This window comes from Callorhinchus milii, unplaced genomic scaffold (genome assembly GCF_018977255.1).
Source record: "Callorhinchus milii isolate IMCB2004 unplaced genomic scaffold, IMCB_Cmil_1.0 Scaffold7, whole genome shotgun sequence".
Taxonomy (NCBI): Eukaryota; Metazoa; Chordata; class Chondrichthyes; order Chimaeriformes; family Callorhinchidae; genus Callorhinchus; species Callorhinchus milii.
Window position 1 is genome coordinate 24,845,034 of NW_024704748.1, and position 27,520 is coordinate 24,872,553.

At 39.3% G+C, this 27,520-nt stretch overlaps 2 protein-coding genes across 3 annotated transcripts; both read right to left on the reverse strand.

Annotated features, from left to right (window-relative positions):
* Positions 1-748: 748 nt before the first annotated feature.
* On the reverse strand, positions 749-19,680 carry zgc:174164 (ZnMc_adamalysin_II_like and ADAM_CR domain-containing protein). Its single transcript, XM_007903924.2, is given in 23 exon segments — positions 749-1,739; positions 2,947-2,972; positions 3,540-3,597; positions 4,078-4,210; positions 4,637-4,742; positions 5,415-5,495; positions 5,873-6,047; positions 6,143-6,248; positions 6,934-7,129; positions 7,458-7,547; positions 8,322-8,493; positions 8,996-9,129; positions 9,449-9,533; positions 10,128-10,297; positions 10,768-10,839; positions 10,933-10,998; positions 11,927-12,122; positions 12,340-12,364; positions 12,367-12,415; positions 12,877-12,955; positions 17,010-17,086; positions 18,419-18,522; positions 19,542-19,680. Coding segments are annotated over 23 exon segments (2,364 nt in total). The 5' UTR covers positions 19,600-19,680; the 3' UTR covers positions 749-1,633.
* Positions 19,681-20,728: 1,048 nt separating this feature from the next.
* On the reverse strand, positions 20,729-26,348 carry cunh10orf88 (chromosome unknown C10orf88 homolog). 2 transcript variants are annotated; one of them, XM_042337088.1, is made up of 6 exons: positions 26,155-26,348; positions 24,992-25,195; positions 24,508-24,580; positions 24,215-24,421; positions 23,598-24,106; positions 20,729-22,409 (listed from the first exon to the last, which is right to left on the reverse strand). In XM_042337088.1, the coding sequence occupies exons 1-6, from the start codon at positions 26,313-26,315 to the stop codon at positions 22,181-22,183; spliced, it is 1,383 nt and encodes a 460-aa protein (XP_042193022.1). In that variant the 5' UTR covers positions 26,316-26,348; the 3' UTR covers positions 20,729-22,180. The 2 variants fall into 2 exon arrangements, with proteins under 2 accessions (XP_042193022.1, XP_042193021.1); XM_042337087.1 differs by having other exon boundaries at positions 23,598-24,109.
* Between the last annotated feature and the right edge of the window lie 1,172 nt (positions 26,349-27,520).

Here is a 27,520-nt window from a genome sequence, read left to right on the forward strand (position 1 = left end):
CAGACCTGAACAGAGACTGAAATAAAACAAAAGATACCTCTGATCAGCCCAAAAGGTAGATCAGATGCATCAAGGCGCCTTTTAATAGGATATGGATTCTCTCAAGAAGATTCCCATGTTTACACTGTTTATTTATTATTGTATTTTCATGCTGTGAAAGTATAACTGGATGTGTTCATTTCCTTCTCAAACAGCAAAACCTACAGGGCTTTACTTCGGAGCATTTCCATCTGAAATGCTTTTTATTTTCTAATAGCAAAAGTTTAGACACTGACCTTCCAACATTAAACTGGCAATTGCTGAATATAATACATTTTATATATGTGTGCCTGTGTCTTCATGAGCTTTCCTTCATCCTTTTATTCATTTCTTAAATTCTCACATTCTCTCCCTTTCCTAACTCACAGTTTACACACCTTAAACTAAACTAGTCTCTGAAAGTGACGTGTAGCCAGAGAAGAAAATCACTTGTAATTTTACATTAACAGAAATCCTGATTAGTACCAATAGAAGTCATAAAATAGATATGATTCATTAGGATAGATGGAAGAGCCCATTTAAGAATGCAGTAAAATCCAATCAATGTCATAAATTTAGTAAATGAATTGTTTTAAAAAAAAGTTCAGGTTAAATATATTGATATCCTTCATCCTCTCTCTCAAAGTTTAAACTATCTTATGCAAATGTATTTCAATTTAATGCATATTGTGTAAGAAGTTCACACTGACTGGACAAGGTAAACATGTAGGACAGTACAGCTATTTTAATGTTTAATTTGGTTTCAATAGAATAGAATGTTTTGAACTACAGAATCATTACTTATTAAATTTTTCAAGTAATCTTTTTAATGGCTTTGAGCGCTATCATTGAATTTTAAAATTTGTCAATGTTGGTTAACTTTTGTTGACTATCGAGACACACTGTGACACAACGTGTTAACATCTTCTCTGTAGGACTGGTGAAATTCATTGAAGTGTACTGAAAAATTCACAGCTGGCAAGTTCACAAAAAGCAGAGTAGCTCAGTAGCAGAGTAGTAGGTAGAGTAGTTCAACTTATATCATCATCACAGAAATCCAACTGATCTTGTGCGCTCAGGTTATGTATAAGCCCATTAGGCAATTGGGCCAAACTTTCCCACTCACTGAATTACTCTTTATTGATTCTTTTGAACATACGCTACCAATCCTTCAGTCAGGAGACGTACATGTTTTTCAGGTTTTTAAGCAATTTGCAAACAGTCACATGCACTGTTAAGCCAACAGTAAATTATCAGCAAGTCAGAAAGAGTTGGGCGTCATTAGCACTCATAGAACTATTACTGCAGAAACTTTGCTTTCTCCCTGCCCTATAAAATATAAAACAACATGCCTGAGACTTACTGTAGTTCTGGACCTGCCCAGAACATGTATGTGAAATCATTCCTGGCACTTAAAGTGCAAATGCTCACTTCACCACCACGGAGTGCGATTAGAATAAAACATATAAAAACAGTCACTTCTTCACTGAAATAATCATTCGGTAGGAAACAATAATGGCTTTGTTTGCTTCACTGAGGTATATATTTGATCAGATACTTCACTGGAGACAGACAAGGCACACGGTTTGTGTTCAGCAGTTACCGCAGGTGGAATTCAGAGTCTTGGTGGCACTGTGGGTCTGGGAGGAACGGCAGGTTTCTGAGGTACTTGGGGATAGGCTGGGTTTGCAGATTGATTTCCTCCTGTGAAAGCGGGTGGCCTAAAAAACAAAGAAGACGTTAACGCGTCTGACTGCAATATAAATTGGGAAATGTATGTAATTGTGTACAAAGTAATCTTGACGGTAGATTAATCATATATTACATCTGGGTTTCTGAAAATTGAGAATATTTATAACATCTCCTGGAGTTTTCTGTACAAATATAGTTGGGTTCTTGTAAATATTATAGATCACAAGAAAGGTTTGGATAAAGAAGGCACTTAGTCCCATTTGATCTTATCTTTCAGAATATCCACAACAACAACAACAACAAGATTCCATTTATAGAGCGCCTTTCACGTCGGGAGGACGTCCACCCTCCCATCCACCCATCAGAGCATCAAGTTGTTTTCTAAATGAATCCAGTGTCCTGCTCTCAACCATCCTTCCCAGTAAGTAACCTGTTTCAGCAGTTAATTTTCTGCAGAAATACATACTTCCTTGTGACTGTCCTGAAATTGCTCTTTGCAAACCTATACCACTGTCCTCTTATTCTCTGTTTTTCAGGTTGTGTACTTTCGTGTCTCCCTTTGAAATGAAACCAAACGTTTGCCACGCATGAACAGAATATCACATTCACAAAGAGAAAGAAGGGAAGATGGAGGAGGAACAGAAGAAAGTTGCTTGAGATCTGAGAGGGTGGAAGAGCAATAGGTTTGGCGAGGAGAGGTTTGGCAGCGGGATAGTCTGTGACGTGCCTCCAGAAGGCACCCGGAGCATTCCTAAAATGCTTGCTTTGGGCCTGGTCAAAGTAATCTACGTGTCTATTGCCCACAGCATTCATTGCTGCTGATGTACGTCATTGAACTGAACAATGGGGTGAATTTAACTCTTGATTTTACTGAATTTTTATATTTTTCTGACAGTATAGATTCAATCAAGAGGAGGCCAGACCCCCATGCGAGAGAGAGAGAGTGGGGGGTGGGGGGGAGGTGGGGGGGGGTGGGGTGGTGGACAGAAGGGTAGGGTAGGCAGCAAGGAAATGGTGGAGAGAAAGAACACTGTCACAAATTGATTGGGCCGAGTGACTTGTTTCTATGCTGTACACATTTTGCAAATCTTTGTAAATGTTGTGAAATGTTATTTTCTTATTTGGTGAAAATCAGTCTATTGCACAGATGCGGAGGGGGAGGAGGTAAGAAAAGAACAAGACGCCACCAATACGAAAATAAAATATATTGACCTTGTTGAAGGAGCATTTTCATACCTTCTTGTGTTCTGTGTAGAAATAACCTGAAAAAACAGTAAAAACAGGCAGTAAATTATTATTCTAATCTTCTGTTCTTCTACTACTATCAGACTCAAAGTTTTACTGTTTTAAGTTGTTTTTTTGTAATAAACCATATATGCCATGATTTTCCTTATGACAGACAGGGGGCAGCTTAGGGGAGAAGAGAATCTAATACACTATTTGCGAGTGAGCTTCTCTAATGGTAAATACTGTTGTTCTAATCTGTACCATCTGGTAACTACAAAACTAATCTACATTGTATGCTGCTTAATTCCTTTTCAAATGCATCGTAGTTAGACGTACAGTAATTTTATTCACGAAACAATAAACCCCCAAATAACTTTGTGAACCTGTAGCAAAATGACTTCCAATGCTAAACAACAATCACTATTAATAATATACCTTATAATAATCTTTGCATTTGATATAGTGCCTTATCGAGTCACCATAACGTCTCAAGTGCTTCAACAATATTTACTGTAAAGTATAGTGATCGTGTATTTGTGGCAAATACTTTGATACCAAGGAGTTTAGTTTTCAAACACTTCTGAAATAGGTGCGAAACTTACTGGATTAGTTCTTAAATTGGACTGGTTTGAGGGAATGTTTTGTCTTGTATTCCTTGTTCTGTAAAATAAACAGTTATACCATTTTTATAAATAATGCTCGGTGAGCAGATAGAAACAGATAATCTTCAAACATCACTTGATATTTCACGCAATTTTCACTTTCAGATTATTATTCAAGAGGGATAAAACATTTGGTAGATAATTTTACAATCCTTGCATTGGATAATCCTTGGGAACACCTTCAATTATGTTTCCCTTGCATTACTGTGAATCTTTTGTTCAGTCCGACCCATGTCGTCCCTCAGGAGGTTTTTGTTTCAGATCCAGGACTCATTTTTATCAAACTTGATGGGATAAAAAGTGATGCATGAACTCACCAAAATTAACACTCAAAAACCTTCTGCTCCCAAGTCAACCAACTGATCTAAGGTTGTTAAATCATTTGGAAAAAAAAACATACTTAATAATGGAACAAATAGGTTGTCTTTAGTATGGTGGACTGAAGCTTAAATTGAAATTGAGTTTAAATTTCACATACGTGTGCTTGACATCTCTTCTTCTCCAGGCACTTTTTATTTTATTGCGAAAACAATAAAGTAAGAACGCAATGAAACAAAGCACAGGGACCACCAAAAGGAAGAAAATCAGCAAGCCGTCTCGGACTGAAGTATCTAGAACCCAAAAGACAAGACTGTTATTTTGATGGAGCCGCAAGTTAATAATTGAATAACCTGCGGGATAGTTAACAAAGAAGTTTGTTGTGAAGACTGCATTGTTTTTTTGTTATATTGGGGTCTTTTGGGCTGTGACATAAATGGGTCAGCGCTCAGATTCCTTATTTGGGGAATCTTGTTTGAAATCTCAGTGTTTCAGACTCATTGGCAAAGGTATTTAAAGCCCCAAACTTACACTAATGAATCAAATGCCACAAGAAAGACAACACGAGAGTACCAAAAAAAAAACACAGATCAGAAAAGGAGTTATCAACATCGAGTGATGAGATGAACATCTACTATTTCTGCTGGCTGTAAAAGTCCTTTGTGAAATGCTCTTGTGCTACACTTTTTTATATATATATATATATATATATACTGTACCTTGGTGAGGGGGTCCACTGTCTATACTTCCTCCATAGCCACTGGTATCACAATTAGGAGGAGCCCAGCCAGGATCACAGTGGCAGTTCTTGTTGCTGTTGCAAATCTAATAGGATATAATTAATATACTGTCATTAAATTTAACTCAGTTTGTAATTAACCATTCACAGTCACAAAACAATGTTGGGAAACTTTTACTGTCTCCACGTTTAGAATCTAACGTTTCAGTCAAAACCACATGCGGTTGCACTAATGTTACTTACAGTATATCGCATTCACAAAATTGTACGCGTTTTCGTCATTTTAATAAATAAATAACGATCCTTACATTTGATATAGTGTCTTTCACATTGGGAGGATCCTCAAATCACTTCACAGGATTTACTGTGAAGTGCATTGGCTGTATATTTTGTAGCCAAATAATAATAATAATAATAATTCTTGCATTTGATATAGCGCTTTTCACGTCGGGAGGACGTCCCAAAGCGCTTCACAGCAAACTAAAATATTATTATTATAGTAGCATGTAAAGTGCAGAATGTGTCTTAACTGCATCCCACCCAGTGCCTATATGTGCAGGCATTCAGCTCAATACTGCCATGAAATACAAGTGATCCTTGTAGTTAATGTATAAAAGGTATGAACACAGGTTGGTTTGGGGTCAAATCATAATTGATAACTGAGAACCAACACAGTACACATTTTACTAATAGCTGAAAAACATTTAAGGGATATTTAGAATACTAGTTTCATTCTGGTAACATGAAGGAGTACGTACACCATGGTTGTGGCATTTCCCTTCGATGTCACAGTCGAATCCCAGCCTGCCAGCACTCACACACTCAAAATCTATACAAGCCTGAAACAAAAGCACACCAGTAAGAAATCGACGTCAAAAACAATAACTTACATTTATATAGCACGCATGATGCAAACAGGATAGCAGGCCTTGCACTATTATAATAATAATAATAATAATCCTTGCATTTGATATAGCGCTTTTCACGTCTTCTAGACGTTCCAAAGCGCTTCGCAGAATAGACTATTAGACTTAAAACGCAAATACAATATAATTGTCATGTATATAGCACCTTTCACCTCGAGAGAACGCCTGCATCAATGACTTGGTACAGTTTGGCACAGCTCAGGCCTCAGTCTTCACAACCTTCAATTCTGAGGTGTGCATTGTCTATCTGATATATTGCTGTCTGTAACGGCTTGTTTCTTCGGGATTACCTTGCCTTTGGCACAGCCAGTGCCTGTTGCCACATAAGAAGGGTCCATGACGTCCGTTCCCAATTTAAAGTCAGCATTCCTACAACTAATACCATTGATATTTGACGTGCTTGTGTCCGCATCATAAGGTATGACTGTGCCTTCTACGCATTGAACTTTACCGCAAAGAGAATTGCTGAAAAGGGAGAGGACAAAAAAATTGCAACTTGTTACGTAACAAAAACTGTCAGCAGATTTTTTTAAAAAAAATTAATTTGTCACATCGTGTACCTTAGGCTGCATTTCTTAAAATTCGTCCCAACACGTCCACAGTTCCCAAACCTGTCCCCTTTCATGTTAGCGTGCTGAAAGCATACATCTGGTGCACGTTTGGAAGCTGGTTAAGTGTTACAGAAACAGTATTAGTTTTTAGAGTCGCCATTTCAAGTTTCAAGATGACTCATAAGTCGTGTCAAATACTATGTTAATATGAGCAACACATAATGGTTTTGGTCAACCAGTTGTTTGACACGTGTGGAAACCCATCACCATGCTTCTGTGTACCCAAAGCAGACTGCGCGTTCCACGAATCTATACCACCTACACATATGAAGAGATCTATCTATATATGTGTACCACTCTTTACAGTGTATCCTATGCAGCGCTTTGAGATGTCTCAACAACGCGATAAGGCACTCTATCCATTGCAAGAATTATTATTATTATTATATTAATTTCCTCACTCGAGTGAACTGGACAGCTGAGCCATGAACCCCCACAAATAATGAAGGACAATTTGCCACTCTAAAAAATAGTTATTAGGGTTTTTTGTAGTCAACCGGGTGTCTGGCACATGCGGAAACCCATCACCACGATGAAGAGTATCCGAACCAAACAGAGTTCCATACATCCCACATACACATGGAAATTCCCGAGATATTTATTGGAATGGAATGCACACTCTCTCCCAACAAGGATCCATCCTGATTACCTAAGTCTGGAAAGTATTAGGCGTAGGTTGGCCAGAGCGTTAATTCATAGAAATTGTATATTTTATAGAAACGATGTGTTGTTATACGTACTGGAGCCAAAGAATGACCTGCAGAGATCATTGTAGCTGCTACATTCACCCTCATAGCAGTAAGAAGTACTATTATCACAAAGGTATCCATTTTGGATGAAGACGTCAGGCTTGCAGAACTGTGATGAGCCATTGCAGTATTCGGGGAGATCGCAAGCGTTTCCTGCTCTTCTGCAAACAATCCCTGCGGAGAGAAACTACACAGACAAATGTTATCGGCATTAGCTCTAAATCTCTCTACAATTCTGTAATGCCGAACACAATAAATGATTTAAAAAGAGTACAAAACTGTTGACGATTACCTGCAATTTACCAGGCAAACACTTTTTTAAACGATTAAGATTAAACTTAAATGTTCCTACAGTGCGTTCACAAATCTAAGATTTTTTAAAAATAATAATAATAATCCTTGCATTTGATATAGTGCTGGGAGGACATCTCAGAGTCCTTCACATGATTTACTGTAAAATGTGGTGACTGTGTGTTCTGTAGGTGAACTGATGATCTTGTGGACCTTGGACTTACTTTGCAGTTTTGACAACACAGTCCGTAAGCACATTGCGATCCTGATGCTAGAGTACAAGTAGCTGCGTTACAACAAGGATCCTTGCAATCCTAAAAAAGGTACACAATTTACACAATAATTAAAGTTGCACATCTATTTGTAGGGATTTCTAAAATCAGAATCCCTATTGCTTTCCTTCACCATCATATTCTGCACCACTATCCTATTATTATAGCAAAGCAGAAACAAGCAAAATCTCTCCAGGCACATGATTATAGTTTAATCTATAATAAAGTAAAACGATTACACCAATCGAAGCACAAAAAATATTCATGTCTGTTACTTATGACATGTTGTGCAATTGGTTAAGCAAACCATCTACTCTTATTTGATAAAAGCAATGTTAATGATAACTGATAGAAAAACATTGGTAAATTTCATACGTGTCCACTTAGGACTGCTCCACCTTCTAGAGCTTTGACTCAATGGGCTGAGGGCATATCTACACCTTAATTCTGATCAACAAGTCAGTCAGGGTGACAAAACCTAAAAATGTCCGAATAACTGCAATTAATAGCTGAAATAACTGCGGACTTGCTTGGTTTTGTCGGGTTTGTCTTCTCAGATCCCATTCAGCTACCAGTTCTCCTTAAAGGAGACACCACTTACCAGCCCTGGAATTTAATTTAGATTTTGCAGTCATTCAAACCCAGAACCTTCTTGTCCACACTAACATTCTTAATCATCATTAGACTGTGCCCATTAACCTAATAGAAAACAAATAGCCTTTTTTGCTTAATTATTCTGAAGTTGCTCAAGGCAGATGTTTCAAAAAGTTGAATCAAAGCACCCCAATGGGTTTGATGACATATTTGATGTTTAACCTTTGGTAGACCGCAGTCACAATCCTCTCCTTTATCCAAAATGCTATTGCCACAGGCGGCTGGAGAATACTGATCTCCAGGCTCGGGGGCATTTTGAAGACATATTCCTTTTCCTCTCTCGATCAGAGCCACAAAGTCATCTTCACTGCATTTACTGAAGTTGCTGGCTCCACTGAAACAAAGTGACTTAATGTCAGAGACACATCATTTGTGTGAAAGGCAATTATAAATAATAATACTTACATTTGATATAGCGCCTTATCATGTCATTGAGACGGCTCAAAGCCCTTCACAGAATATATCAACAACAACAAGATTACGTTTGTATAGCACCTTTCACGCCGGGAGGATGTCCCATTCATCTCCATTCATTGGCCAATTAACTTTGGCCGAGTTCCTTTTTTTATAGTAATTTTCAAATCAACTCTGATATTTCCAAATAATGGGATAATGTTCAGCATTTCATCAAACAATAGACATAAAGAATTCATTAATTAACACAAAGAATGTGTTGTGAAATACTGTAGCCCAATGTTTCCCATAACTTTTTTTTGTTATTAAATAAGTATCAATAATCTTAATCCCCATTAATTTCAATACTAAAGGCTATAATGGAGCTCTGGAAAATCACAGTACATTTTCACGTAAACAGACATTGCCATCTTTCTACTAACCTGGCGTGTGCAGCCATAATGCAGCTACTTGTTGGACAATTGCAGTTCGGTCTGTCATCGTGGTTCATACCCAGGTTATGACCCAACTCATGAGCAAGAATTGTTGCAGCAGATGCCACATTATTGCTGGAAAACTAGTTGGACAGAGGGTGGAGGAAAAAGAGAAAACATTTAGTTGCAGCTTAAAACTTGCAACCAATAGCTTTAATGCACCACCATACTTTACGACAATGGGGATACCCAGGAAATAATTCAGTGAGACCGGTTGCCAGCCTCAACAGTTAACATTATGCAAACCTTTTAACATTGCTTCACTGTAGAACTGCTAGGATTTTCCATTCAGACAATGGACTCAAAGTAAATAGATTACATTTTCTACATAAACACATTTAATTTGTTTTCCAGTTCTTCAATAGCCCTGCTTAAGTGAAAAAGGTAAAGTAAAGCACTTACTACATCAATTCCTCCTCCGAGGCTGGGAGAGCACACAGTGCCTACAAACGCCATTCCTAAAACTCCACTGTACTGTCCCTCGCCACTGACATAGAACGAAACAACGAGGTTTCAGTTAAAGATACTTATCACATCATCAAACATAGGAGTTTAAAAAAGTCCATTGTATCATATCGCACTTTTGAGTCTTTCTTTTAGTTGAAAGTGCAGGTAAACAAAAACAACAACAACAACAACAAAATTACATTTATAGAGCGCCTTTCACGTCGGGAGCACGTCCCAATACAAGACAGATTAAACCTGATAAGATCATATTGTCTTGTATCCCACGTTATTTAGTTCTGCTCTGATACACCGTGTCAAGTGATATTGAATGATATAAATCAAGAAGGTCCCAGGTTCAATACCTGATCTGTGTTCAGTTAGCCAACCTCAGCTGGGGTGGATAGGTAGGAGAATCTAAGTTGATTAACACTCAAAAGCAAATGACAAACGTACATTTATATACCGCCTTTCATGTCAGAAGGATGTGATGTTCCAAGGTTGTTCCAAGTCCAGGGTTTTTCACCAACATTTAGGAAGACTCTGATATTATTATTACTATTATTTTTATTATTATTATTATTAATATTATATGCAGATTGCACATTTACACAAGCTGTAAGTTCTGTAAACTCACAGAATCAAATGTCCGCTGTCATGTTTCTTTTGAGGGACCAGTACATTTTGTCGCCATTTTATAAATCGTCCCAAAACTTCTCCAGCTGATCCTGTCACATCAATCAGATTTTCATCTTTCCAGATCACAAGGGCAGTCAGTATGACACGGATATTCAGAGAGATGTACATCTGAAAGGTTAAGAGGTCATTTAATACATTTTTATCTTTACTGTCTGTTGATGAATCGTTTTACAATTAAAATAAATAATATGAGCTTCGCAAATGATGTGAAAAATCCCATTGATAAAACTATTGTTAAATTAATCATTAACCAGATATTGTAACCCATGCCATATTTCATCCGCTATATCTACTTCAAACCTGACGTGGTATCTCATATCCACCCTATCCCACACCTCGTATCGTGTAATCACCTGACTGGCATCTCTAAGCCATCTCACTTTTGACCTCCTACGGCTAACCAATGCCACGAATGGTTAGCAATGAGTTAATGACTAGCATTAACTCATGGCTTGTGTAACTATTGTATCTCAGTGTTGGGAAATCTTAGAACATTGCATTCAGACCAAACCATTACAATTGCACTAACATCATAAAGGAACAGACGTGGTAACCAAGAACTGGAAAGAAATACTTACTCCATTAACAATGTTGACCAGCTCGACCATCTGTAGCTGAACTGAAGTTGTATTCTTCTGGTGCAAATTATACTGTAAAATATGGAATATGATATGAAGCAATACCAAAATCTTTCTTGAAATTCAGTTTTGAGCTGATTTGAATGCATTATAAGTAGGACTCACCTTCTTGTTGTCAATAACCAAAATCAACTCTATATATCTCGTTGTGGGCAAAATTGCTCGCTTTTTCTGCAGGTTAAATATGAAGACACAATTATTTAGCAGGAGTGCTGGATTTTATTGTATTTATGTGAACAATCCTAACCTTTAAAAGTATTGTTTGAACAGTATATTTTGAATTTCTTAAATAAACCCACTGTCAGAACATAGAATAATAATCTTTATAATAATCCTTGTTAGAGCATCTTTCACATCGGGCAGATGTCTCAACGCATCCGTCACAGGATTTAGTGTAAAATGTAGTGACAGTCTTTTGTAAGTGAACACTTTACAGATTAAATGCTCTATGTTGCAGGCTACCAGTTTATACTTAAAGTGGCCACATTCTGCGATACTGTGCTAAAACACAGCTCTACCATCAATATAATTTGGAACAGAGTTCCGACTTACTGCTCGGTAAACAGAGGCGTGTGGAGTAAGGAAACTTGCCAGTGATATTGTTGGAAATACCATTTGTGCCAATGATTGGCTTGTCGGATCAACTCCCTGAGTTCTCTAAATACTGGCTTAGCTCAATATTTGAAGTTGATCATCAACGTAATAATAATAAAAATAATCCCTCCAAAACAAAACAATGATAAATTGGTCATTTTCAATCCACGACTGTTTGTGGGACACTGCTGTGCGCAATTGGCTGCCGCGTTTCGCCCACAAATATACGGTCAATTCACTTTACAGTATATTCTGTGAAGCGCTTTGAGACGTCTCGAAGACATGATAAGGCGCTATATCAAATGCGAGGATTATTATATTATAACAACATGCAGTTTCATGCATTTGAACATAAAGAAAAACTGATTATAATAGTCAGGACCCTCTTGGTTAATGCATAGTTTAAAGGATGTCGGGCAATTCTAGTACTCAGATTATTTGTCGATAAAAGTAACTAATTTGTCCGATACTTTCAATTGAAACACAGAACCAAGACAGTAATTACCCGGAGGTGCTGTGTCAAATGGAGCTCGTTGCTCGAATGCTTAGGATCGCCATCGACTGGTTCTCCATGATGAGGTACTCCACATAGTATTGGTTCTGTCTGCAAGTGCGGCAGTTGATAGATTAAATGTTCAAACTTTAATGAGGCTTCCAGTGGTTCTATGCCATAACCTTTCTCAGCAATAAAAAGAATCCCCCTGCATCAAACACAGAAGAAAATTGTTCAGTGTTTGTTGATTCCTCACCTCTTATAACAAGTTGAATCTCAATGACTCAGCAAACTTTTATTCAGGAATATTTGAGATCCAAGAAATAGGTTTGAAAGTATTTTTGCTAAATTAAGTTATCCAGCTGTTGAATTTTAATTCAAATCACTGAATTATTGTAAGCCAAAAACAACCACACGTAAAATACCTGAGACCAGAACATGTGCTCAGCAAACACTTGAATTCGCAACACCTTCCACAAAGCCATGATAGTGACAGTGGATCTGAAAGAAACAAATTTACGAAAGATGTTAATTTTATGGCAGAAATAAGCAACAAAATCACTGTAATACGAGCAACGTTTTTGGTAATGAGACTTTTCTGTTAATTTCCTGAGCAGTATTGGTCTGTTCCCAATGGATATTCTACAGAATAAAATCATTTGCTGAATGACGTTCGCTGTCTTAATCCTTGGGACTTGTTTTGGTGTTTCCACTGCCACCAATAAGCTTCATTCATAAATGTACATTAAAATGGATCAAGACTAACTCTGGACTGCTTTTGATAACCTCATTGTCTCCCTACATGTCGTGTTTCTGTATATTCACACAGGCTGTAATAGCACAATTATCACAATACTCTGAGACTTTGAATTAATGAGAGTTCCTATGTTATTCATTCTCATGTTGCTGAGAACAGGAGCCTAGAAAACTCAAGTCCAATGTCACAAATATTATTTGCATACCTGAATCTTGGGCTGAGATGCCTCCACTTTGCCGTCTTTATCGTATACATACTGCACAAAATCCTTTGTGAGTAACTCTCTGTAAAAGACAAGCAATACAATATTGATAAATATCCACCACATGATCTCCTCTGATGGCCAGAAAGGTCAACTGTATCACACAGGTGAAGAGGGTTCCAAGTTTGATCCAAGGGTCTGTGTTGTATGAAACAATATCAGTTTGGGCAATAAGTGGGGGAATACATATGCAAAGTGTCCAAAATATAGCTAGTAAGCAACTTGCAAGTCTATAGTGCCCTTCACGCAGGATGGTGTCTCGGAGCGCTGCAGAGAGGGCAAAGGCAGAGGGTGATGATCATAGGTACAGTTGAAGAGGTTAGTCTTAAGGAAGGTTTTAAAGATAGATAAAGACCTGTCTGGTAAAACCCTTTCTCCTCCTCTTACTTTGGCACAATGTTGTGGTCCAAAGCCTACCTTCAAACATTTAATCACCACCTTAGACTGCTGCTTAGAAGTCCCCCAGACTCTCTTTTTTGTTCATTTGGAGCCAGTGTTTGAGTGCTGTTTGATGGGATAATGATTGAGTTTAGCCAGTGTTATCTGGCTGCACTGAATCATGTTCCTCACAATCAGAAACAACAAATGAAAATATTGAAATCTTCAGGCCAAACCTTAGCGGTGATATTGGGGGGGAAATGAAACATGAACAAAAGGATGGAGCTATTAAATAGCAGTTAATAGAGGGAAGTGGGTGAAAGTAACTTTGGATGGTTCTTGTAGTGTGTGGGATTGCTTCAAAGAGCAATCCATTCAGTCCTATTTACCTGTCTTTTCTTCATACCCCTGCAAAGTATTCCTATTTAGATACCTATTTAGTTCCCTCTTGAAAACTAATATGTATTCTGCCTCAACCATGAATCATAGAATCATAGAATTATACAGCACAGAAGGAGGCCATTCAGTCCATCGTGTCTGCGCCAGCTTTTTGAAGAGCTATCCAAATCAATCCCACTCCCCCGCTCTCTCCCCATAGTCCTGCAAACCCCGTTCATATGGTATTTAATAATTCAATCTTATTATAGGGCACTAACCACTCAGGGAAGCATGCAAGATACATCTGACAAAAGCAGTGAATGATTATGGACGTGGGTGAGAGTTATTCACTGAGTTCATGGGTGAGGCAAGTTGGAATGAGGATGAAAGATCAGGATATTGTCACTGAGAATGGGGGGATGGTAAGCGTTCACAAATTCAAGTACAAGGAAGACATTTAATTTCTTAAAAAACGGTTCCGTTTCTGATTGTCTATGAGGGTAAATAGCATTTGTTGCGAAACAAAAACTTAGTGAAGCACAATGTAATCTCCAGAGGTGATAGAGTGGTTTCACTCTTGATCAAGATGTGGAAAAGTTCAGTTCTGATTAACATAAAGCTGATTGTCAGCCCTACAGACATAGTTGGAGAAGAGTCAAGGAACGAGACAGGGTGTGTTTGATTAAAAACAAAGCTCTGGCATTCTGGTGAATTCCACATCCATACCTTCAGAAAAAGGGTGGCGGTGGAGGAGGGAACAACAGAGCAAGCGAATGAATGTGTCATTTACTTAGCTGACCACAAAATAAGGAACCATAATCCACCAAAATCGCCCCTCACTTATGTTTTGTTTCATCTATTGAACTATTTGATGCCAACTAACCTACTTCTAACATTAAAAAGACCCTCTAGTAAATAGCTGGCAATAATCTTGACCCAATATTAATTTTGATATCCTCATCCCTTCCAGAGCAGCTGTTCTGTGCAATGGCGCTGAATATGTCTGAAAAGTTTAGGGACTTCAGCAAAACAGGAATAATAAAAATATCGGAAGGAGTCTTTGGATGTCTTTTGTTTTACTTCTTCAAAAAAAAGTTATTTTACAATCATACAGCGTTCTGGGACACTACCCGGCGTGAGGGGTGCTACGTAAGTGCAAGTTGTTGTTATTTTGCAGCGCCATTATTATTTCCATTTCTCTTTCTTTCTTTGGCCACCGGGCTGCTCACAACTTTACATCCTCTTTAAATTGAGAAGGAAGTTGGTGTGTGACAAGGGCATCTCACCTTGGTGAGGGCATGTCCCAGCTGATACCTCTCTCTGTACTCCTCTTTCCAGTAAAGCAGGAAGCGTCAGCCAACAATAGTCCCTGTGAACACCACTCTGAGTTCCACAGTAAGAATTCTAGATACAATTTCTAAGATTTCCTGATCTTGCAGATGGAAATGCTTGACTGCCATATTAAGTCCTGTTTAAAGCCCCGACTGAAACCTGGTGAAATTTACTTTGTGATGTAAAATTTACGCTTATGAACACAAGGATGTGTCGGAGCAACAAAAAAGATCCACTGAAATCCATCTAGCCAGTTCTATTTTTTCATACCATCTCTCCTTCGTCCACAAATGCCCAATCCCATTTGTCTCAACACAGTCAATTCCCTCTTGAAACCGCCCATAATATACACTCCTGTCACCTTCCATGGACATGGAAGATATTATACAAATGTAAATTGCATTGTGTATAATAACTAACCCTCTTTCTGATAAGTTTGTGTCCATTGCCCTTTGATGTAGACCTCTTGTCTATATTGAGTAAGGTGTTGGAGTCAAGCTTGTTTGTGTCCTTTGTGACTTTTAGAAGACTTCAAAAACATCAATCCACAGACATCTCTTTTTCCATCATCTCTGCCATCCCATTTTTTCATTTGGAAGATATCAGTTTTATTTTCCTAACATTTTTGATACAAGTCCAAAACATGAGAGCAGCCAAGCCTCTAAGCACTTAAAAAAACATACTTTTGGTCTATATTCTTCAGCGGTAGAAATAATTTTCCTAATTTGTTTTACACACAGGAGAATGCCACCAAACCTGTTTGCTTTATAATTATGGAGGCACATTAATTATCCTGCACACGCAACGAATTGGATGAATGAGTGTTGTGACTAACCTGGGACAACTCCAAAAATACTAAATGCGCTCAGTGAAAGAGAACATCAGTCACAGCCCTTGGAGAAATTACACTACCACCAGCAAAAGTACAGCAAAACTATACTCTCACTAATTCCTCCATGCATGATTCACCTCTGACCTTAGCTTGACTATTATTTGCAGCATTTTAACCTGTTTGTCTAGAATTTCTCAATTTACATTGGAATTCACTGGACTTTTCTGTACCTGCATATTTCCATGTTCTGAGGTCATTGTAAAAGTAGTTGGCGTGACAGACTTTTTTCCAGTTGCTCTTTTGACGATTAAAAACGGTATAATGAGAGCAGAGGCGGCGAAAAACTGAGCGAATCTCCTGATCTCAGCTGTTGTTATTTAAATGCCAGCGTTTCCATTCATGCGTGCATTTGCTTTCGTGCCGTCATGTCAAGTGTGTAGCTCACCAGTCACTCGTGTTCATTTCTCAGCAGTGGTCTGTATTTTTCTTTTCATGCCTCAGGGTATTGTGTCGAGTTCTATTGCCCCCAGTGCCACCCCAAATGATATCAGCTAAATAACTCAGCACAGACCAGGGAGTGAACCCTGGGACCTTTAGAACTCGTAAGATTACAAGAGAGATGAAGTAAGCTTTTCAACCCATTGATCTCATCCTTCCAGAACATGCACCCTGCCCCTCCCGTCACAGAACCAAACTGTTTTTAAAGAGGTCCAGCTTCCTGGCCTCAACCATCTCTTATGTTCTTATTAATATCTCGGGGATGCAGTGTACAGTTTGGGACACGACATGTCAAGCAACTGCCAGGATGGTGGAAGTCGAACTAGATGGACCTTGGTCTTGAAAACGAAGCCAGACTCACAAAGTATTTCATGCACCTCAAAATAAAAATATAAACTTTGAGGTTTAAACCACAGTAAATTTCGTTCCTTCCTCTTGTTTTTGTTGAGCGTGCACCAGACACTACCAGAGGCAATCAACTGGTTGGCAATCTAATACTTGGTTCCACTATTTTATATATTGAAGTCGGGGGAGGTGGAAATATATTTTTTGTGATGCAACATTTTATTATCATAAATTCTTACAGGAAGCCGTTAAAAGGAATAGCACGCACTGAACAATGTAACAGAGCGATTCAAAGATAATAACAAGTGCTTACTTGTTCCTATCGAGTTTCAGTGTGTAAACTTCACCATCCATTTGAACTGAATAAGATATTTGATCTTGCCATTGTTCCTAGAAGATTAAGATTTAAAAAAAAGACTTATATTTTTGCTACCTTCAGACATTACTTCATTTTAGCAAGCTTTGTAATTGTAATAGCTTTCACGCAAAGTTCAATTTAATAAAAATTAAACACCTTATACAAACTTCTTTTTGCATAGATCGGTGAAATAATAATAATAATAATGCATTTGATATAGCGCTTTTCACGTCAGAAGGACGTCCCAAAGTGCTTCACAGAATATACTGTAAAGTGAATTGACTGTATATTTGTGGGCGAACGCGGCAGCCAATTGCGCACAGCAATGTCCCACAAACAGTCGTGGATTGAAAATGACCAATTTATTATTGTTTTTGGTTTTGGAGGGATTATTATTAGGCTCTGTGTGGAGTAAGGAAACTTGCCCAAGGTTTCGCCCTGCCTGGAATTGAACTCAGGTCTCTCGCTTGCAAAGCGAGTGCTCTAACCACTGAGCTACAGGACTCCAAAAATAAGACTTAAAAGAGGAAATGTCACTTTTTCTCATGCAGTTACCGTTATTTTATTTCATACAACTTATATTAGTGCATTTGAAAAATGCATCAAGATGTCCACTGTATATTAATTTAAATAATAAGCCTTGCACTTGATATAGCCCCTGATCATGTCTTTGAGACGTCTCAAAGCACATCACAGAATATACAATGGTATTTATCACATGCTGATCGCTACAGCTAGAGATCTATTCATTGTGTTTTTAGAATGGAAAATCCTGGTGTAAAAACACAATGGAAAGATCCCTATTATTAATGATCAACATGGGATAGACACGAATGCTGCCAAAACTAATGCCTCCAAAACTACACAGAAAATAGTTAGTTGTCATTGAAGGAATAAGAATGACTTCAAATCTCTCATTTCCTGTAATATAACTCTAAATAAAAGTAAAGTTCAGTTTGTGCTGATTTTAAGTTACACTGTACATTTTGGAGCTGGGTGAACAGCTGTAATTTCCTGATACATTGAACAGTTTGATGTAAAAAGTTACAATAGATGGGAATTGACAGCAAACACTAATTCTCAAAAGCAATATAATGGTAATAATAAGTTGCATTTACATAGGACTTTTCATGTAAAAGTAAGCACCTCAAAATAATTGACAAAACCGAATTCTTTAGAAATGAAACCAAATTTCGTTTAGGCAAATGCAGTTGTTATAGTGGTAAACTTGCAAAGGCGACATTGAGTAATGAGATAAACGGACAATGAATTTGAAGATGTATCCCACTTGTAAAAAGCAAAAATCCAATCTGAACTTTTCAGGCCATGAACCCATTAGAGGGTAAAGTGATGCTGTGTTGTACCTGTTCTGAGAGATGGCGGTCAGCATGTCGTTTGTGTCTGTCAGTGAGAAGCTGAGGGATTGTGATTTCATACGCAGAGAGGCTAGACGTCTGGTGAGAAGCATCTGATCAAACAAAATCATAATAAAAATCCTTACATTTGATATAACACCTTATCACGTCGTTGAGACATCTCAAAGCACAAGTCAAATGGCAGTCTCTGTCTTTCTACTGTAGCCAAAATGCTTCCTGGTGAGAGGCATCAGGCACCTGCACTTGAATCAGAAGCCATACTTACACAATTACACAATGAGTTGCCAAAAATAACTAGCATCAGAATTCCAAACAAATACAATAATGTCAAAGCTACAGAGGGTCATTTAGCTCATTGCTCAGTGCAGAAACACGCTGCTTATCACCTGTTAGAGCTTCTGCAGATCACTGATCAAAGTGTAACTTATTAACATTGATATTGCATAAGAAGTAGTGTAAGAAAAGCAGTTTCAGTGCAGCAACAACTTGCATTTATATAGCAGCCTTCACCCCAGACAGCGTCTCGGAGTGCTTGACAGTGGCGGAGCCCGATGCCGAGCCAGGGGGAGGGGGAAGGTGACCGTAGACACGGTTGCAAAGGAAGGTCTTCAAGCGAGACCTAAAAATGGGGAGAGAGGGGGAAGGTGAAGGGATTGAGGGAGAGAATTCCATAGCTTTGGGGCGTAGTGGCTGAAAGCACAGAGGGCAGACAGTGTTCTGTTTATTGCCGACTCCCTGAATGGCGAAGGAACAAAGCGTGACATAGCCCAGATCTTTGCTTCCTGTCTTACTCTATCTGACAAAAGCGACTTCAAAACAGCACGACTGAAATATAAAACAATATCATGAAACTAACATTGTTATGAAAAGATTTTTTTAAATTAAATAACTAAAACAAATCTACTTCTTGGAAACTTTTTTAAAAAAAATTAAATCTTGCCTAAAACTATATAAAAAAACCTAAATCTTCCCACCACACGATTCGTGTTTACACTTAACGATTAGTCTGAGAAAGAACAGAATAGCCAGAGCTGACAAGTCAGTGATCTTCAGTCAACGATATTCTCGATCAAGTACAAAGAGGGGGAAAAGGTAACTGATGCAGACTCACCTGTGTTTCTATGGGTGTAACAAAACCCAAAGATAACCAGAAAAATCTTCAACAACATCTGTGGTTCATAAGGTCCCAGCCAGTTCTCAACAGCAGGGCTAAGTACAAAGATTGTTCAGTTCTCACAGCCCTAACTGCTCACCTGAGTGAGTGAGTGTGAGCTCACTTTGAATTCCAGAGAAAGAAGTATTCAGATGAACCGGAAAAACCTGTTTTGTTGGTGAACGCCAACAGCCAACCCTTCTGTAGACCAAAAAAATTCCCTTTTGTAAATAGACTGATCAGATGACGAATGACAACCTGATGGATACCCTGCCACCCCTCCCCTAATGTCGGCACTGATTGAAATGTAAACACCTATGTAATATAGTCCTACCTAACTCCAATAACACCCTAAAATGCTAAATTCTGTACAGAGAAGTTTTGCATTGCATTTTGACAAATTAATCCTATCGGTTTGAGGTTTAACGAAATGTTTTACTTATACCTCTTGTCTCTATTGTCCAGATCTTTAATATTTTTGTAAATACTGGATAGCTATGACCATACTTTATTCTTTTTTGTTGGTCAGCCGGGTGTCTGAATGTCTGACATATGCAGAAACACATCACCATGCTTAAGAGTATCTTCAGTGACATGAATATTCATTTGCTTTTTACAAAACATCAGTAGAGCTTTGTTCAGTTGATAGTATGTTCACCTCTAGAGCTGAAGGTTGTGGGTTTGAGCCCACATCATGACTGAGCTCACAATCTAGTGTTAGTCTTATTTCTAGAGTAGCAGTGGGGACATGATGCATTCTACTCCCAAATAAAATTGGTCATTCGTTCATGGCTATTTGGGGGACATTGCTGTATGCAAATTGGTTGCCACATTTGCCAACACAAGAGTTTTTACACTTATAGTAAATAATAATAATCCTTGCATTTCAAATCCTGAAATGTCCTCCCTGACCTGAAAGTTGCAACATCAAATGCAAAGATTATGTATTATTGTTTATTTATGGCTGTTTATGGGATTTAATGAGCACAGAATGGCAGCCATAGTCACCTACAAATACACTTAACAGCAATTTCTCTTTAGTGCCTTTAGATATTAATATAGATGCTAACTATAAGCTAATATTATATTATAAGCTAAACATTTCTATCAGACAACCCAATAGAACAGAAGACACCTGAACATTTAAAGCAATCATACTTCTTTAATAAATCTTTTCAATAAATTATATTGGGTAAATGGAAGGATGAAATCTCTCACAGTACAATATTTAAACCTCTCGCAGTACAATCACATATCAAAACGCAATGCAGCTTGTGTTCATTTCATAAGTACTGGCTTATACTTTAACAGTCAAAGTTTGCCATTCATATTATATTTCATTGATGAATCATACCCTTAAATAATGTTGTTTTCAATACAGTGACGTATGTTGCTGGTATACCTCCAGTACCACACCCAAAACAAACAAAATTATATAAACAATGAACAAAAGATCATAATAACTTAAGACAAAAATATTCCACCCAAATTTATGCACTTTCATATAATTTTGTTTGCTTCCACAAGCTAAATACAATCATATTGTAGTTCTATGCAGTTCACATGACTTGCAATTACCCTTCTAAATGCAGTATGTGAACAAGTATGTGAAACAACACTTTAAAATGTATTAACTTAATAAATGTAACCAATTTTGCAGGATGACTCATCATATTTGGTTTACGTATATCAAATTCAATCTACCAACTCCCGTCAAGTTCTGACAGCGTAATTGTATAAATGCCCACTAAATAACCACTTGCAAGTGAGCAGAATTTCTTCGCAATGAGCATTAAATGGAATTATACATACACCAGAATGTAAAATATTGTTCTTGGCAGCACAGTTAAATAGAACCATTTGTGGAGCAGGGGAGAGAAAGCAGAGAAGTGCCTCATAAATAATTTTTCAAAGATAATTACCGTTTCTGTTTGGAACGTCAGTGTTTTAACACTGTTATTGAGCTCTGTACAGATGAGGTTTTTAAACCACATCTAATCGGGTTATACTATTACACTGGTGCAGATGACATACGATACTGACTGTAAAACAGGGTGTAGATTTCCAAGTTTTAGTTACTCTAACTGCTAACCAGAATTCTAACAATTAACCAAATTGACAGGTCCATGGACAATAGTCTTTTTTTTAAAGTTTTTTGTGTGTGCTTTTGAAAAATATGCCAAGAAATTCTGACTTTGGACTTTTACATTTCAATCCAGAATACTCAAGGAAGGAATTTTAATGTGATCAAAGAGTGAATTTCGGACCCTATTCCTAGCACTGAATCCTCAGTGCCAAACAGTACCCATTCGTGAAATATGGGAAAATACCAACCAATAACATTCAAATAATTGTCCCCCCAAATTTACAATGTTATATCTAGCTTCTAGCACATTAACGGTTACAAAATATATTAATACAGAAAAATACCACAACTTAATTGCAAAAATAATGAGTTACAAGAGATAAATTATAACTGTTACACCACATTTTTTTTCTTCAGTGGTGCTTATTTATACTGTATTAGATACTGCATTTACAGCCTGTTGAAACCAGCCAGTTTCATTCGATCTATTCCTGATGTAGAAAAGAACAAACTAAAGTTCCCCATTTGTTAAATTGTTAACCAGTTCATAGTTTTTTGTTGCAGTTCTCTTCAGAGGAGGGCTCTGAAGCAGGTCTGTGAGTGAAACAAACTTTGCATCGAGATCTGCTTGCATTGTATTTATTCGATGATCTATATAATCCTTCAGTCTCTTTTCCATAGACTCCATGTGTTCAATAATGTGCTTTTCCAATGCTGAACAAAAAGGCTGCTGATTTTGCCTGTGGAGAAATGCAACAATATTAATTCAAGTAACCAAACCTTTAAAATGGTAATTTTCAAGGCAATAAGAATGAGCTATCATGTCCAGAAAATGTATAGAATGGTTCATAGTTATTAAAAGAATGAAAGAATTAAAGAGCAAAATTGTGAGGCGATACTTCATGGAAAATATACCTCGAGTTATACATCTACTAGTTCAGTTTTGATAAGCAGAAATTTGACCACATACATGTGTGAGTCAGTGTGCAGTGGTGCTTATTGCACAATGTTTCAAAACATGCTTGTGGTTCTGCCTTTTTTAAACATTCAAACAACTGTACATATTATTTTCATTTTAATTGGTGTAATCTTCAATTCTGTGTTCAGTTCAGAAACAACGATGCGTTAATTTCACCACACGAGGCCCCAACCCTCCTATTCTCCTGTCTTTATAGCCCTCAATTTGCTTCTTCCTCAGGTGTGCATACATTTTTTTTAAAATAGATCCAAGTGCTTTTTGCTTTCTGCAGCATTCCACAATCTCACCACACTCTGCGTGAAGTCCTTCTTTTAAACTCCCCATTAGATCTACTGTCCTCTCATTTTGGATTCACCACCGAAGTGAAAACTGTAGCCATTTGATTCTTTGTGATAAACATTTTGGTGCACACCTTCAATGTTTCTTAGTTACAGTTCAAATATTCATTTCCTATTGAATCATGAAGCTCAAAATGTTAATTGATGTTACCTCATCATTTAATTAATTGATTTGACAGCTACATGAATAATGAGCGTCAAAAACATAAAAATACTGTTGGGAGTTATTGCTTCCTGGAGGCATAAACCACTAGCCAACTCTTATGCTTCATGGGACACATCATGGATGATTCAGTGACAAGATGGTGTTCATTTTTCATACTCAACCAGAGAATCAGCGCCCCCGCTTTCAACAACATACAACAACAAAATTACATTTGTAAAGCGCCTTTCACGTCGGGAGGACGTCCCAAGGCACTGAATAGTCAGGGATCAGGCTCCAAGAGTGGGGGGCAGGATTGGAACTACATAGTGCAAATGTAGGAACTACCTAACAAATTGAAAATGACACTATCTTTCAAGAACTTTGAACCTTCTTTTACTGTGTATGACAGTCCACTTGCTTAACTGTGCATTGAAAACACATATCTGCAAAATGCTGAATGTCATACCTGTCAGACATTCCCTCATTCTCGGTCGCTGGAGTGGTATTTTTGGTACGTTTGACTTTCTCTTCGAGGCGAAGCTCATTCACCTGGCCACAAAGGTTCTGAAGAAAAGGAAGCATTTCGGAACTGAAAGCATTTTGCTGCCCATTGACTTGTTTGCATAGAAAAGTGGACACAAGTCCTTTCAGGTCTCCTCCATTTAATATCGGTTCTGTATCTTTCACACTGTCTTCAGAAACACAGGATGTTTCGTTAATGCTATTTGTTTCAGAAGATGGAGAACTACCCTCATATATTTGAATAGGTTCATTGTCACACTTTACTATCCCTTTAGGTTCCTTTGGTTGTTCGCTTTTTGGTATTAACACCGCGTTTCCTTTGCCAGAGACATGGGAAGGTGCCACATCTGTAAGTGCATCGGTCATCCGAAGTGAATTAGTTACATTTCCAACTGGTGTTAAGGCTCCACCTCCAAAAATGCCCTGGAATAATCCTCCAATTGCTATCTGGTTCTGCTGAGAGAGAGAGAAAAAACATCAACGAACCCAGGTTTTAATAGTTGTTGCTAGTGATCCAAAACTTACTGTCCACAAGAACTAACTTGTTAATATACAATTTACCTTCTGCTGGAACTGAACCATGTTCATGAGGTGCTGAGCCCCAGGTGACAGTTTTGTTCCCATTGAATCCATCATTGTTTGCACTCGTTCCAAATTGATACTCTTTCCTAACGGAGGAAAGTCCCTCGAGATCTTCACTGAAGCTGGCTTCACTCCCAGCAATATTTTACCAATTCGCACTTTCTCCTTTCCACCCAATGACAGTAGCTGCAGGGAAGCACAAAACACTGATCTGAGATTTCTCAAAAGAAAATGTGGTTAAGAAAAAAACTCAAACCCTCTCACCAGCTCACCTTTAATTCGCAAGATGAGACAGGATATTCCAACTTGAAATATTTCTTATACAATAGGATATCGTCATCAGCACTGAAAGATTTTAAAAGGGAAAATATTTACCATTTAAACACACAGCTTTTCATTAAACATATTAAAACGACAGCAATTCTACTGCAGGAATTGGTATCAAAGCTCTTTGTGAGATGAAATACAAACTTTTAATGACGGTAAAAAACACTACAAATCTCAACTGTTCATCCAAACTGTAGACAACATAGTATTTACAATGGAAGAAAAACTTTATTTTCCAACAAGAATCAATACTTTCTGTTTCCATAATATCTTCACCTCACATAAGAAGGTAATTTTCCAATAGTCACTGGAGAGTGCATTACTTTAGTATATTTCACCAACGGGATTTTGCTGTCTGAATCTTCCTAATTGTAATTAATAAGACATCTCTCCCAATTTGGAACACAGTGTAAATCAAAATGTCATTACCTGTCCGTCTGTAGATTATCTACTCTCTGTCCTCGAGCTGTTCCACAATACTCTTGTTCTGTGTATACCTCCATAGTTTTTGCTTCACTCACCAACTCTAGGAAAACTATGTCAGCTGGCTGCTGAGGAGAACATTGCAGATATAGCACACATGCATTTTCCACACTGCTGTCTTGAGGCTGTTCCAAAGTGACTAGTTCTGAACTGCATAGCAAATAGTAAACAATAAGCCAACTCCATGAACATTAAGTCAAGAAAATTCGCCAAAACTCTTTAATCACATTTACACGGTTTGCTGGATTGTTATTAAAAAAAAACTACTAAAAGTTACAGAAAATAACAGATCTGGCATTTTTCTAATTCCCCTAATACTTGAGTGAAACATTGCACATTTCAACATATATGTTCCTTTCATTCTTCTCTCCCCCAACCCCCACTCCGCCCCACCCCACCCCGACCCGATCCCTAAACATAGCATCACTTTATCCACCTTAAAAGTGGACTCACACCCAAGTTGATCTTCCTGGAGTCTGTAAGTTTCTCAGTGTCTTTCTCTTTGGTCAACCGGGTGTCTGACACACGCAGAAACCCATCACCGTCGCTCAACGCGTCTCCAAACCAAACTGAGAGTTCCCCGCCTCCCACCGGCCGGCACACGGGAATCCCAGAGAGAGACTGTTGGAATGGAATGCGCTCTCTCTCTCTCTCACTCTCTCTCTCTGTCACTCTCTCCCCGTCTCTCCCTGGAGGGACGCCTCCCGCTGACCTAATTCCGGAGAGCATTAGGCGCGGGCTGGCGAGAGCCGAGGCTCGGTGGGACCCCCAGAGTGTGCGCTGGGGGGGACGGGGGAGGGGGAGGGTGGGGGACTCCTGGAGTCTAAACCAACTTAGACCACATAACCTGCCATCCATATCGCTGCCTGGCGAGCGTTCCCTCTGCTTGACCAGCGAGGACCACCCGACCCGACAGTTTGCAGGGTCATACCCCCCCCCCCAGTGACTGGTCAGCCCTGGGATACCGCGGACCCACTACGGCCAGTCCTGTCACCCTGGGGCCGGTTCAGCTCCGAGGTGACACCGCGCCCCCCACCCCACCCCACCCCCCTTCTCTGACCCGCGCGCGCTCAGTGCTCGTGCCCGGAGCCCCGGCCTCGGGTACCTACCGTCCCCAGGCCTCGGCCTCGGCCTCGCCGCTCTCCCCCGAGCCCGGCTGCTCGGTGCCGGCGCGGGCGGCCGCCAGGCGCAGCGCGCAGCCCAACCGCTCACCGACACACCGCCACGAGCTGCTGAGGAGGGCGGCGGCGGCGGCCGGACTCAGCGCCATCGCTCGCGGGGCCTCGGAGCCGCCTCCCCGCCGCCCCTCGGCACCCGTCGGTCTCCGGGCGACTCGCTCCCGCCCGCACCGGAACCGGAAGCGGAGCCCGTGTGCCACCCGGTCACCAGCCGCTTGTGGAACCGCCGTGCGGGGCCCGCGCTGTGGTTTTGTTCCGGGGCGCGGGGGGTGGGGGGAGTGTTTGGCGGGTGGCGCCTCGCACTGACAGGGCGGGAAAGCTTCAAACTCAGGGGTTGTTCTGGGTTTTTTTTAACCCATTTATTATGTAAATGTACTGTATAAACAAACAAACGAACGATAGCAAGTTTCCTGCCCCCACACACACACAGACACACACACACACAGACAGACAGACACACACACACACAGAGACACACACACACACAGAGACAGATACACACACACACACAGACACACACACACAGAGACACACACACACAGACACACACACAGAGACACACACAGACACACACACACACAGAGACACACACACACAGACACACACACAGAGACACACACAGACACACACAGAGACAGACACACACACACACAGACACACACACACAGAGACACACAGACACACACAGAGACAGACACACACACACAGAGACACACAGACACACACACAGAGACACACACACACAGAGACACACACAGAGACACACACACACAGAGACACACACAGAGACACAGACAGACACAGAGACACACACAGACACACACACAGACACAAACAGACACAGAGACACACACAGACACACAGACAGGCCTCTGTTTACCAGCAGTGAGTAGGAACCCGGTTGTTAGTCGGTCGAGGGGTCGCTTTTCTTCCGAAGGTAAATAATCCCTTCAAAATAAATATATACATCATCATAATAATAATAATTTGGTCACTTCAATCCACCGCTTGTTTGCGGGGACGTCTCCGCTGCGCGCAATTGGCTGCCCGTCGCCTTTTGCCCCCAAAACACCTACAGTCACTACACTTGACAGCGGGTCCCGTGAAGCGCTTTCGAGACGCCTGGAAGAGGTGAGAAGGCACTTGTATCGAGGGCAAAGATTTGTTATTAATATTATTGATAACTTCTGGGTTGATGATGTACCATTTCAGGTTTGTATGGTGTCCTTTGTGAACTTATTATTTGCCCGTTTAACCTACAGCATTTGTAACTTTCCAATTTTAATGTGCAGACATT